At 38.4% G+C, this 14,932-nt stretch overlaps 1 protein-coding gene across 1 annotated transcript; it reads right to left on the reverse strand.

The window, feature by feature from the left end:
- Window positions 1–9,092: 9,092 nt before the first annotated feature.
- On the reverse strand, window positions 9,093–12,344 carry LOC133722119 (uncharacterized). Its single transcript, XM_062148938.1, has 3 exons — window positions 11,585–12,344; window positions 11,361–11,506; window positions 9,093–9,609 (listed from the first exon to the last, which is right to left on the reverse strand). The coding sequence occupies exons 1-3, from the start codon at window positions 11,835–11,837 to the stop codon at window positions 9,469–9,471; spliced, it is 540 nt and encodes a 179-aa protein (XP_062004922.1). The 5' UTR covers window positions 11,838–12,344; the 3' UTR covers window positions 9,093–9,468.
- Between the last annotated feature and the right edge of the window lie 2,588 nt (window positions 12,345–14,932).

Below are 14,932 nucleotides of genomic sequence, written 5' to 3' on the forward strand. Positions count from 1 at the left end.
CCTCCCACGCGACGTTGTCTTCGATCTTCCCGGCCACCAACTTAGAGGCCCGCCACCTCCCTGAAACATCTCCACTAGCCCTAGTGGTAGGAGACTAACGCCACCCATCCCCATAGCTATGAGCGACGCCAGCAGTCCCGAAATTGAAGCCAAGAACCGGCCGATCCAAAACAAACTCACCAGAAATCGAGGACGCCGCCGAAGACGCCCACGCTCAGGCCTTGGCCAGAAGTCACCCAGCCCAATCATCACCATCAACCACTGCAGCAGAAAGTCCCCACATAGGAGAACAAGTTGATTAAGGCTTAAAACGGCTTGAAACAGGTAGGCGAGGTAGCGGCCAAGCACGAGCGACCGCTGGTGGGAAGGCATTGAGGAATCCCATTGGTGACGCCTGGTGTCGGCGGCGCTTAGACGTCGAGAGTTTTTGCTCTCGTTAGGGTTTGTCATATGTTTCCGTAGTAGTATAGGGGTAGAGTTGTCTATAAAGGACCCTAATATTAATGAAGAAACACACAATTCTCTCTCAAATTCTCTTATTCTACAAAAAGTTATCAGCATGAGCCGTAACCGGAGCACCAAAAAGCCAAAAAAAATTCAAAGCCCAAAACCACCACCATGAGCACCCTCCTCCTTGCTCCCTAGCATTTTCTGGGTGAAACTCTGCGTCCCCGCACATCCTTTTGCTCTCCTTACTCGTGCTAGCTCCTTCACTCATCGTCTCATCAAGCTACAAGACTTCTCCAAATTACTTCACACAAGAAATTAAGAGTCAAGAAGAAAAAGCGAGTAAGTTTTATAAAAGTTCTTGCTTTTTTTTTTTTTTGGTACTCAGGGATTCTAATATCCCTTGTCTACACCCACCGTTCTCTGACTTCTCTCACGTGGGATTCAAGGCAAACTGTGGGGGTTCGCGGTGCTTTGAACTTCGGTTCGTTGAAGCCTTGAATGATTTTCATTCCCGACTATTAAAAACATTAATTTTACGGTCTAATCAAAGTTTTTGAAATTTATGTTTCTTTGTAGCACTTTTTTGCTCAGAAACGTATTTTATTAGTTATTATTGTCGAAGCCTCTTTAGCTCTGAAATACTAATAATGTTCTTGTTTACCCTTTTTAAGGATTTGTCAAACTTGAACCAACTTGACTTCTCCCCATTGAAAACTATTGGTCGTGGATACCACAAGTGGATCCGTGATGTTAAAAGTCACCTCACCTCTAAAGGGATTCTAAGAACAATCTAGCCTGCCAATGATGATTCGATTAAGCAGACCTCCAGTGCGAACAATACCAAGGCTCTCATCTTGATGACGCACCACATGGATGATTTGCTTCTACTCGAGTATATATATGGTTGAAAATAAGAGATCTACAGATTTCAATTGAAGAGCATTTTTGGAAATCTCCAAGAATCTCACCTCCTGAATTATGCGAGTGATGAAATAATCTCCGCTTCGCGGACTATAAGTCCGTAGTAGAGTACAATTCGGAGGCCCTCAGCATTAGGTCAATAATGCAATTCTGCAATTAAACTATTACAAATGAGGACCTGATTAAGAAAACTCTCTCTATCTTCTCTGTCTCTGCTATAATGCTAGCCAAGCAATATTGAATTGATATTCAAGCAAGACGAATCACAAGATTTCAGCGATGGTTGTTGCTGAAACGTACGACACTATACTTGTGAAAAATTACAATTCCCGACCTATCGAAACAAAAATCGTTCTAGAGTCGAATTATAGTAACGCCTCCAAATGAGGCCTCGCGAGCAAAACCCTAAACCTAGGGGAAAACAATCTAGATGATCTGGCTTGTACGATCGCTTTAGGCAGGAAGGAAACTATCGGAACAACCAACGTAAAACCCGCTGCGACCATAGAGGACGTCGTGGACAGAGAGAGATTGTCGTTGGCCAAAAGAACCAAAGCAGTCATGGGAATTCCACGCCTCAATCAAAGAAGGAAAACCAGAACCAATAAATAAGAATATGTGTTTTCGAGACTGATCATTCAATCATTACGTAAACATATGTAGAGCACCAAATGAAGTAGCTGAAGCATACAAGACTGTGAAAAACGAAAGAGAAACTTATCCCATCAAACATGATCATGATGTCAAGCTCAAGGTTGCAGACTTTACTTCTGCTAAAGTCGCGAACAAGGATACCACTGAATATGATGACTAGAAACCTCTATTATTTTCAATGTAATGGCATAAGCCGTATTATTTTTAAATGTCGTTGGTGATAACTCTTCTTTAACTGGGCTCATCCGGTTGGAAACGATATCTAGATAACATTTGAATGAGGCTGTGTACTTAAATGAGCCTTGCTCCACCTAAACCTCATTCTCCGATACTTGGTCGTTTTCGATTGAAGTTACCAAAAGAGTTTAGTGATAACCAATGACTATTGTTTGGATTAGATTTTTTCGAGACTTTTCGATGTAATAGTTGGCTTATATTATTAATGAATAAATTTTGGACCCAACGAATATGAAGCGAAAGCACATTGTGAGAATGGGAACGAATTCCTTTGCATCACCTCTAATGATTGCGGTCGTAAATGGATCTTAGAGAAGTTTATGTGTCTCTATACTATTCAAGCCATTGAATAAAATAATGTTATAAGAGGTACCTCTTGAATTCTGACACATACTGAATTTGGCACAACAGGTCAGGTCATCCTAGTAGTGATATGATGATCTGTATACTTAAGACTTCACACAGACATCCCTTCTTTCGAGCTATACAAAGCAAGAATCATATGACATTCCTAAAATCACAAAATGTACTCCCATGCTTCGGTTGACTACAACCAGCCACCAACCGGCTGCAGCCCTCCAGGTAGCCGCCGCTGGGCCCTTGTTGTTGCCACCACCGCTCCCTCTCCGCCAGCAGCTGTTGGACCACCCATGGTGCCCTGACAATTAGTTCTGCCTCTTCGGCCCAACCGGCTTCCTCATCAGTTATCGCTAAGGCCATTGTTCATTTTGCAAAGTTTGTTCCTTAGGAAAATTAGGATCGAGACCGTTCAACGCAAAGGATTCCAAAGACTTCATCCCATTCTTACAAAAGACCAAAGTTTCCCACAAACCTACTCTGAACATGCTGAAAATCTCATGGAAATGAGCTATCCACTACCGATTTTTATTTGTTTTAAACTCTCTTAATTACACACTCCAAATCCTAAATATATACAACCAAATAATAGAAATTGCAATTAATGAAGTTTTTCATTGATGGAGTTATAGATTCCATCATTTCTAACTTCCTACGAATTTCACAAGTACTTGCACCTTCTCAGGTTAGAGCCATGATCTAGTTAGTAAGCCGATGACCCTATACCACTTGTATTGGCACTTTGTCGGTTTCTGAGTCTCCATGGTTGGATTAACCTTTTTCTAACCTCATGGTGTGGTAGAGAGTATGTAGCTGTTTTTCGTCTCCTTGAACGATGGAAGTTAGGTTACGAGGTGGTTCATGTTCTGTAATATTCTTTCCACTTGTAACAATTTCTTCTATATGAATGAAATGTCTTCATTGGATCAAAATGTGAAAACAGAAAACTTGACCAACACACCGAAAGTTTTTTGTTTAAGCTCATCTTCCATCCACTGACTATTTTATCCCAAGTAGTACCTTCCATGTTCTAGTTATACAAGCCAGCCAGCACCAACTTTGGAGCTTAACTAAAGAAAAAGTCTTCTTCATCAGATCTCCAGACCATCCGGAAAACCAAGGAAACACAGACCAAAGTCCTGATCACCTTAAATCTCTTCTGCTTCTGCGTTTCTTTGCAACATCAACCATCTTCTGCTGGGTTGGAGAGTCTTTATGAAGCGAGGTATTGTTTTCTCACACAAACTATTTTTTTCTTGATCATTCTCTAGCAGAATTTTTTGCGGTTGATACCAAGGATCTAATCAACTAGTTTTAATATAAAGCTTTGCTTTTTTTTTTGAGAAGAAATAAAATCCATTAATAACCGAAAATATTACAACGCATTGGAATGACCGGTTATGGTACTACACCACGACACACATTCCTACAAAGATCCATAGTTATGGGTCCGTCGCTAATAGCAACATCCATGAGCCAAATGAGCCCAACCCCTAACCAAATTTTACGCCCGAAACCACGAGCTACTTCCCGAGAGTACCGATACAACCTTGCCACCAACATTAGACCGAGCCAATTTACCCTCTTCAACACCGTGTCCAAGTACCGCCAGACCACGTGCAAAGGCAATCCACCCTCACGTTGACAACCAGAAAGCACCGAAATTAAAACCCATAATTCCTCGGAGTAACGCCACAATAATGGCACGCCAAACAGAACACGACTCCCAAACCCTAGCTCGTGAGCATTGATAAGCTTGTAGGTGTGGGCCAATGATTACCAGCGGTCGTGCATCCCTAACCTTACCTCATATTTTGTCAAAAAACCAAATATTTTGTCCAAAAAGATCAATGTTCTTCTTCGGTCTCTAATTCTAATCAAATTTTTTCGTCATTTTCAGATTGGGAAAATTTGGTGACTTGGTGTGCAGGCCTTGCGTCAATTGGGATCTGCATTGATCCATATAAATGCCCAATGACATAACAAACCAAAACCCAGAGGTGGATACAATAAAAGGTCAAGTCACTGTCTAAGGCGTTGGAGTGAAAATAAAATTAAACAACAAAACTGTAATATATATAAGGCCCTTTCACTAAGGGATCCCTTTTTTTGGTCTTTTCTAAGGATAGGGTATTAAACCAACTTGTCGATCACATTTTGCAATCTCAACCGTTCATTTTTAAAGTCCTAATGTGTAGATCACCTCTGCAAATTTTCAGCCAAATCGGTGATCGTTAAGGTATCGAACTAAATTAAATCAATGGAGGAAACAAATCTGTCAAACTTGAACCGTTCATACTTATAATCTTAAATCGTCATTTTGAATGCCTTAACTATAATCAATTTGGCTGAAAATTTACAGAAATGATTTACACATTAGGACCTAAAAACTAAACTGTTGAGATATATATATATAGAGGCCCGTTCTGAAGCGAACGTCCGCACTTCGCTAAAGTGAGGACGGCGACGCAGCGGAGGCGTTCCAGGCGGTGGCGGCGGCGCGCGGCTTGCAGGAGGGAGGCCGGAGGCATCTAGGACTGTTCTGGGCAGCGTTCGAGGTCGGAGAAGGTCAGGGTTGCAGGTTCTGGGCAGCAACCCGACCTGCAACTGCAGGTTTTCTGGGCAGCCCTCCAACGACGTCGCCGGCGACTCCACCGACTGCAGACGGCTCCGCCCGACCCCTGGCGTCCTTCCGGCAACCCCCGCCGCTCCGTCGCGCCCCGAGCCGAGCAGCAGCAGCGCCGTCCGCACTTTAGCGAAAGTGCGGACGTCCTCTTTGGAACGCCTCCGTATATATATATATATATATATATATATATATATATATATATATATATACAGGGCCCTTCTAGTGAGGGATCCCTTTTTTATCTTTTCTAGGGACAGGGCATTTGACCAACTTTTCGATCACATTTCGTCATCTAAACCGTTTAGTTTTTAAGTCCTAATGTGTAGATCATTTCTGTAAATTTTCAGCAAAATCGGTGATCGTTAAGGTATCAAACTAGATTAAATCGATGGACGAACCAAATCTGTCAAACTTGAACTGTTCATACTTATAATCTTAAATCGCCATTTTGAATACCTTAACGATAATCAATTTGGCCGAAAATTTGTAGAAGTGATCTACACATTAGGACCTAAAAATTGAACGGTTGAGATGCTAAAATATGATCGAAAAGTTGGTCTAATGCCCTATCCGTATAAAAGACCAAAAAAATGATCACTCACTAGAAGGGCCCTATATATATATATAATCAAGAAAATGCACATGAACATGCATGCACCCTAATTTTAACTTTTGAAAGTAAGTGAGTGTATTGAGCACTTATAGCCATCGGTTAATCTATTTTAAAGTGCACTGTAAATAGTTTAAAACTTTTAATCCACTAATATTGTGACTACAACGTTACATGAGTTATTCTCATTTTTTTGTTTTTAATCGTTTTAGAAATTTTAATTGTATTTTCAGCCAAATCGGTGATCGTTAAGGTATCAAACTAGATTAAATCAATGGACGAACCAAATCTGTCAAACTTGAACTGTTCATACTTATAATCTTAAATCGCCATTTTGAATACCTTAACGATAATCAATTTGGCCGAAAATTTGCATAAGTGATCTACACATTAGAACCTAAAAATTGAACGGTTGAGATGCTAAAATATGATCGAAAAGTTGGTCTAATGCCCTATCCGTATAAAAGACCAAAAAATGATCACTCACTAGAAGGGCCCTATATATATATATATATATATATATATATATATATATGTTGTCAATTTTAATTTAGTACTCGCAAGTGCACGAATCAATTGTAGAATAAATGTGCAAGCACGAGGTCATTCCCTCAAGGACTGATTGAAACAATTTTGTTATGACAAATGTGCTATACTTAAGTGAAACAAACTTATTTTTATGATGATTGAGTTGTAAACAGAAAATTAAAGAAAGAAAAACTAAAATTAAAGACAAGAATGAGCAATGAGATTCTTTAGAGTTTAAGAACAGATTATAAAGATGCTAAAGCATTGAATCCACCACCTAATACTTCTATCCAATTCTCTAGTTGATAACAATTGAATTCTTAGATATCATGCTAAAGATTTCCGTACATAAACCTTATTGATCCCAGACATATGCCAAAGTTCTTCTAACCTATGAATTCCAACTTATTGATCCTGTATAGAACTCAAGTAGCCAAACTATAATTTACTCCACTTAATGATCAAGTTCAAGCAAACATGTTCAACTCCATTAAGCACAAAAGAACTAGAAAATCATGCAAACAAGAATATCGACTATGATCAAGCACTTGTATTCTTAATTCACAACTCTTTAATCACAAGATTGAATTATCTTTTGGCACCCTAGAAAACATCTACTCATTGATCAAGCATCATGTTCTCCAACCAAATAACCGATAAACAAAACCTAGGTCTTATTGATCCCGAGCAAAGATTTTGAATAAAAGTTCTATTGAAACAGTGATTAAGAGTTTAACATAGAAATCCAGAAATTCAATAGCAAACCAACTAAATAAATAGAATAGTCATACTAGGGGCTTCATCTCAGCCCTAGCTTAGAAGTTTAGCAATCCATAACTATGAAAAGCATGACTAGAATCAAAGAAATCATGAAACAGACAATGGAAGAATTGAGGAACTTGGAACCAGCGTTGGTGAGAGCTTCTCTTCTCCTTGTTCTCTGCGGAATCTGCTGCCTCTTGTGTCTCTAGACGTTCTAGGTTTTCTGCCTTGTATGTCTCCCCCAATTCCTACTTGAATTGGGCTTCTTAGGTCTTCTAGTCCAACTTGGAATAGCTTTTTTTTCTCTCCAAAGAAACGCAGGGTTATTAAAGTCAATGCAAGAAATTACTCCAAGTATACCAGATACGTTCAGTCTTATCCCATTCAAGTACTAAGAGCAATGGATTTGGGCTTCACAAACCAGATTCTCAAAAGATATGCAAAATCCGTCAGAATCTGCCTTCCCGAACTAGGTTCACTTAAATTATCATAACTTGCTCCACAAGAATGCGAATCCACTTCCGTAAAATTCCTCAGAAAGCTAACATCCGTATCTTTCCAATGGTATAAGGCTCGCCTGCTAATTCCTTGTGAGAAGGTACAGTTTAATCCGCGAAGTTGACGCACAGCAGAGACAATTCTGGACACTCAGGATAGCAAGCACCCTTTCAATCCTGCGTTTGACTTTAAGCTCCAAATCTTTCTTTTCTCCAATTTAACCTACAAAACACAAACACAAAGTAAATGACTCAAAAATGATAAGAACTAAGCCTAGAATCCTACATTTAAGGGTATAAAAATGTATGAAATTATGAACCTATCAATATATATATAATCAAGAAAACGCACATGAACATGCATGCACCCTAATTTTAACTTTTGAAAGTAAGTGAGTGTATTGAGCACTTATAGCCATCGGTTAATCTATTTTAAAGTGCACGGTAAATAGTTTAAAATTTTTAATCCACTACTATTGTCAGTATTGTGACTACAATGGTACATAAGTTATTCTCCTTTTCTTGTTTTTAATCGTTTTAGAAATTTTAATTGTTTTTAAGATCCAAAACATAAACCGTTCAATCCAATTTATATAATGCAATACATTTTGATCAACTTTTACGAATTTTTCATGTGAAATAAGATATTCAACATCAAAAAATAATGTGATAGGATTCAATATATAGCATATTCGTTTGACATATTATATCCAGTCCACTTCAAGTTGGTTCATGCACTTCATGGTAAAAACTGTATCCAAACTTCTTTGTTTTTTTTTTTTTTTTTTTTTTTTTATGCTGGTATAGGATTATGTGAAGGTGTGAAACAGTGCATGATCCCGATTTATTGGACCCAATGACCGGAGTTACCATAAGGCATGTAAACGGAGTTATTGAACCAGCTTTTACATTATGAATAAAAGTTAAAGCTGCTTCTCGCATTTGTTACATACAGGGGACATCTCCCTCACCTACGCTACTAGCTATAGCTAGTAAATGCCAGTGCAAGTTCATGAAGCCAAGACTTTAAAAGTACTTAATTGCTTAATAAACCAAGTGCAGATCGTAAGTACTGCAATCTCATCCCACCTAATTCAGATTGGTAACTTGTACGGTGAGGATTGACAGGTTCACTGCAGCGACAGACATAAATATAAAGCTGTTGAACTTCTTGGGTTCAATTCAAGATACAAATTACTATAAGCCCCAAGAGTCGGCCTTTAGAATTGTTGAAAGCGTTTAAGTACTTTGAAGTGTTTTTGATAGCGTTTGGCGAAAAGTCAAAAACAAACAATATTGTTGTTTTGTTCTTAGTTTGTAGAAGCGGATTCGGGTGCTTTCCTTGAAATTAAGTGCTTTCAAATCCAGTTACATGAAGCACTATCCGTTTAACAAAAATCTACATGCTTGTTTGAAAAATAATTTCCTTTTTATACAAGAACAGCCATAAAAGTTCAAATTAATTAGTTAAGTAAGAGAAGGCATCACTTGGGCAAGATAGATAGCTAGGTTGCAGCTGATCACAATTAAAAGAAGAGGGGTTAGAAGTATACATACGTGTCCAAGTTCAGTGACGTTCATACCTAGCTACGGAGGTCTATCTAATAACATGCACCAATCCAAGAAGGAAAGAAAGAAAGAAAGAAGAGATCGATTAAGAAACGCGCGTATGGAAAAGAGTGAAAGGAGCTGAAGCTGCATGCTAGCTGCTTGTTTTTATTCGCGGGAGAATGACAGAAAGCTAGGGATCTCTGAGACTCTGAGCTGTGGTGGGAATGGTGACTGGTGTGCCCGAGTACTAGTAGTGCACCATGTACATATGTTCAAGTCCCAAGTTCTGCAATGCTCTGCAAAGCTGGCCTCCACTGCCCCCCACCACCATGATTCCTCGCCATACCTCTGCTGCTGCCACCACCACAACCACCACTACTGCTGCTTCCGACACGGTGAGCCTCATGCTCCATCTGCAACCCAAGAAAAGATAACAAAATCTAAGATAAAGGAAATTCATGGTGGTAAGCATGCATGTATATCACACTTTACACGTACACACTCACCATGAGACAATGACAATTCATGCATGCTTAATTAATATTCAAAATGGAAAGCAATCAATAGGGTAAGTACTCTGTCTTTGTTAAAGACAGAGATCTTTCTATATCTCATTAATTTGTATATGGATTTAAGCAAGCTATAGCTTAATGAATTGAAGCACTAACCCAACCAAGCTGTTTATCGGACACGTCTAGCGCAAGTATTAAAGACATGTCTTTTAAGAAAAGCATACTCACTTACTCAGATCATAGTGTTTTTTTTTTTTTTTTTTTTTTTGAACAAAACTCTATGTTAGGAGTTCAAGATAATATTGGTAAAAGCAAAGTGAACTCTAATCCACCAGTAATATATCATAAGTAGACATCTTGGAAGGCTTCAATTCACTAATGTACCCTTACGATAAGGACGACATACTTATAACTCTAATGCTTGCGTAATTAAGAACATTTATCTCTAAAGCTGAGACTATGCAATCAGATTCTTCTTATTGACTAATCTACCAACAGTACATCGCCTACATGGTTAATTAGTCATCATCCATAGTGGCCACCATTGCTTTTTGGGTCAAATATGGCAACAATGGCAAATTTGGATAAGGAATAACTTTTCTCATCCATAAGAAAATTTACTTTTCATAACATGTGTTTGTAAGGCTCATATATAATAGTGCCTCATATTTTTCTTAAATAATTTTGGTTGCAGAAACTCACTTAAGCTTCCAAATTTAAAAGGCCTACAAGCCAATGCTGTGAAGCTACAAGCCAAATGCCGAAAGGCCGACAGTTTTTCATACTGGAAACTTCTGACTAGGGTGAAGATTCTTACATAAGAAAGCCAAATGCCCAAAGCCCTACAGTCTTTTAACCTAAGAAATTTGCTGACAAAACTAAACGTGTAAACTTTAAAAAACCCAGATGCCTCGAGATCTGTGGGTTAAAGTAAAGTTCTGATTCTTCGGAATCACAGGCAGATATGTTATTCAATTCACCATCACTCGGGGGAAAAATCATCCATCTCTGACCTCTGCACATACATATCTACCCCCTTTTACTTTATGAAACATTTCATCTACATTTGTCTTAAATTCTGAATAATCCAAATGAACTTTATGATTACGGAATATATTTGTCTTCAAGAGGCTTCAATCAGTTGAAGGGACAAATCAAAATAAGATACCCTGTCCCTTATCTCTATGGTCTATAGGCTCCTATGCTCTTAGGAAATGAAATGACACCAATATAGATTAATGTATGCATACCCCCACTACCAAAGAACAAAACCAAAGTCTTACAAAGTGCTTGGTATCCGAGCTCCATATTCAAGCAATCACATCCATTTGAAGGACAAAACTAACCCACAACTTATACAATGATTAATGGAAAGATGACCATCAAATTTACCATGATTAATGGAGAGATATGGTTTAAGTGATGATAATGATTATACAAGAATAGTGCTACACATTATGTGGGTCGAATGATATGAAAATTTTCATCCAAAGCTCTACTAGAATCCTCTGATCTACAAAAAGCTTCGAGGAATATAATGTTTTATTTTATTCACCTAGGTGACCAAATTATTAAACATATTTTTGTGACTATCAGTATAAATTTGTAAAAGTAGTATCATGATTGGGATAGGGTTGTGATCATCATATTACCTTGGTAGAATTGCGGTCGGCGGACTTCGAATTCGGATTCGGACCATCCAAGTCTTTTTTCTTCAGTTCCAGGCCAAGACCACCGCTATCCCTCAGCAACCTCCCCAGCTTCACAGACTTTTTAGCAGCAAACTCCTTCAACACATCTGCATATCCCACAAAATCCGTCGTTAAAAACCAAAACTCCAACGTAAAATGAGAAACCGACGATCCAATGAATTTACCTTCGAAACTGATGAGCCGGTAAACCTGTCCGATAAGCAAAGTGTCGTCCGGCCTGAGAAGCTTGAGCTGCTTAACCGGCGCGCCATTCTCGGTCTTCAACGTCGGCGACGTCACCACAAGCGCCACGTAGTTCCCCGGATTCGACGTCATGATCTCGTGAGCGCTCACCGACCAGTAAATCCTCTCGACCTTGTTGTTGGCCGGGTGGTGAATGATCACCGTCGCCGCCTCCGCCGCCTGACAGTTGCCCATTTCGCCACAAACACGACCCGTCCGAGATCCCAAGCTAGCTAGTGAAACGGATTTGGAACCGTTTTTCGTTGGGGGTTTATGGTTTTATTAATGAGAGATGGGGTTTGGGTTGATCTCAGAAGTGACGTGGTGAATAGGGTTTTGGGTGGGAGAGCGGTCCCTAGTTTTAGGGAAGGTCCTTTACTTGGCTCTCAATAAATAAGGAGCTCTGAGGGTTTTCACGTTCACCGACCGACGCACGTCAAGAATCGGAAGAGAGCAGTGGGATGTGACAAACTGAACCAGACCTCGCCCAATGGCGACTGACCCAGAAACCAAAGTGATCGAATAATACAAGGGTGTGAGAAGCTAGAGTGGAAAAAAATGAAGACGGAGATGGGGAAGGTTGGAGGGGGTTATATATAGTGTTGGAAGAGGGATTGCGTATAAGGTGGTGGTGTACGAACTGAACTGAGAGAGCGAATTATTATGGAGTGTGTCTATTTTTGCAGACGTGTGAGATCTGCAAGAGCAGGGTGGTTGCGTCTATAGAGGAGAGAAGATGCGGGGAGGGGGACCCAACGGGAATCAAAGTTCATATCTACAATTCTGCATCGTGTGATATTATGGAAAAAAATGTGCAAATTATACGACCACTTTAACAAACAGATTATTAGGTTACAAAAGTCTTCGGAGTTTGTCAAAGTGATGATGAGGAAATGTGAAGAATTATGTTAGAATTATGCTAGACCAAAGATTTAACGTTTTAGTCTACCGAAATGTAATTACATTACCGTTTATGAAGAGAATTTAATTTTATCCTTATCCTCTAATCTGGTATTATAAGGTTACAGTTATTAGTGATTGTCTCAATCATTAATGAGTATTAACTTAGGTGAAGGTCCAACCAACGATTTGAATTTTGCTCTATCACGTTTATATGCATCAAACAAAAACGTCAAATTTTCATTTTAATCCAAGCAATTTCATTTTCACCCAAATGAACGTTTTCCTCTTTTGGTCGTGAATGTAGACGGATTCCCAATTCATTAATTATTCAAGATTCATTTTGATATCCATTTCCCATAGAAGCATACCAACATGCTTATTATGTTTTCCATTGAATTCAACTTATACCATACCAGGGATTGGTTAGTGATATTGTAACTGATTTCTCTCTTCACTTTTTCTTCCCAAACATGTCAAAGCCCTTACCAAACAATTTGAGGAGTTAGGCTGACTCATAATAAAGGCTCGTGTTGTCAAACGTGTTTTGGATGGTGAAATAACACTTCCCTATTGAGGTTTCACCAACTTCTGTTATAGCAAACGTGTTTGGATGGTGAAATAACCTTTTCTATTAACAAAGGTAGACCAATGACCAGATAAAGATTATAGACATGAAATATAATATTTGGTCCAACATGGGTCTCATAGGGGGATCCAACCTACTCAGGGTCAACAATTGAATGACCAGATTCTATCAAAACGTGGGAATGTAAATAGATAAAGAGTTCAAGATACAGAGTACATGCTGTAATTCAATAGGGTCTGTTCATATATAAATCCCAAAAGAGCATGATACCAATTCCACAAAGTTTGGTACTGTTCTATACAACCGCATTTTGGGTAGTATAAGCTGCAGCTGCTACAGAATGATGCAGAGTGAGCATGTTAGACTGGCCCAAATTCAAAAGAAAAAGAAAAATGAAATTCTAACTTCCAAGAAACCCAAAGCTGAGAAACCCAATTCTTCTTGGGTAGCAGTTGTTTAGAATTTGGGCCTAGGTTTTAGGGCCACTTCAGATTTGTTTTCTTTCATATTTTAGATGTCATAATTACTTTTTTTCCCCAAGAAAAGAACGACACTCATGACAGTACCGGTAGGCGGTAGTTGTAGGAACTAAATCAAAATCAAAATTGAGGAGAATAATATTAGGAATAACAAGACACCGGAAAATAAATTTAGTAATTAAGAATTTAACTAGGTGTAAGAGCACATCGAGAAGAACATCATATGTAAGCTGAATATTAAAAAAAAAAAAATCGACAATATGACTAGATTATGGATATTCCACGCAAAATAGTGTGTTGAGCATAATGTAATCTTCCATCAATATAATCATTAATACCACTAATCATACATATTGAACGCAAAAGCATACTTTAAAAGAGAGGCAATCTTCCACCAAAACAAAAGAACCAAACAACCATGAGGCCATGTTAATCCCAAAATGACCAAAATTTAAACTCGAGCCCATATGCGGTCCAGATTTTCAGGTGCGCCGCTGTCTAAACGTCATATTTACTTAGTGAAGATAATTTGAGTTTTTTAAATGAGGTTCGCGGCTCAAACTTTGAACTTCGATCAACCTTTATATAGGATACTAGACTTTGCTCCAAATTTATTGAAATCATATTACGTGTGCGTGCATGTGTGTGTATATATAAATGCGAATTGAATGATGAAATATTCATCTTTAAACTTTGCAGAACTAAAATGATGTGGATAAGTATTGACTATTTTTATATGAGGAGAAATTAGCAATACCTTAATTGCATCGATACATTAGATTAACTAACTTTATGCAGTGATAAATGAATTTATCGTTATAGCAAAGTAGAGTAGGTAGGCAAGAATATTTTATTTTAACACACACACACACAAACATTATCAACTCATAACTCCACATAGTAGTAATGCATCGACTATAGTTGTAGTTCAACTCTATGTATGTAAAGTTAAGTTGTCATTGGATTGAGCTAATTTGTTCTTAGGAAGTTGAAAGTTGATTTGTCATTGTATGAGGCTAAGATGTTTGAGTTTTAACTCCATGCTTAAATCCTTCTTGTTGCTAGTGGAGAACAGCATATGAAACATCATTTGGTTGAGCAACCTGTTATCAATAAAACATCTTATTATTCTATTTACGTTGAAAGGAGTCTCACTATGTTCAATCCACGATTTTCACATAATTTTATCAAATTAGAATGAATTATAAAATGACAATACAATCAGTAACTTGAACAGATTAAGAGATCATGTTAATAAAAATGACGATGAAGTTTCAATAATTTAATGTCCGATCGATAAGTTCCGTTCGAGACTTCGAAAT

This window comes from Rosa rugosa, chromosome 1, assembly GCF_958449725.1.
Source record: "Rosa rugosa chromosome 1, drRosRugo1.1, whole genome shotgun sequence".
NCBI lineage: Eukaryota > Viridiplantae > Streptophyta > Magnoliopsida > Rosales > Rosaceae > Rosa > Rosa rugosa.

Bases quoted from the DNA above. Each gene is read 5' to 3' on its own strand.
- LOC133722119 (XM_062148938.1), bottom strand. From the start codon at position 11,837: ATGGGCAACTGTCAGGCGGCGGAGGCGGCGACGGTGATCATTCACCAC. The intron at 11,507-11,584 runs GTAAATTCATTG...TGGGATATGCAG, and splicing joins CCGGCTCATCAGTTTCGAAG to ATGTGTTGAAGGAGTTTGCT. The intron at 9,610-11,360 runs GTAATATGATGA...CTTGGGTTGCAG, and splicing joins CCGACCGCAATTCTACCAAG to ATGGAGCATGAGGCTCACCG.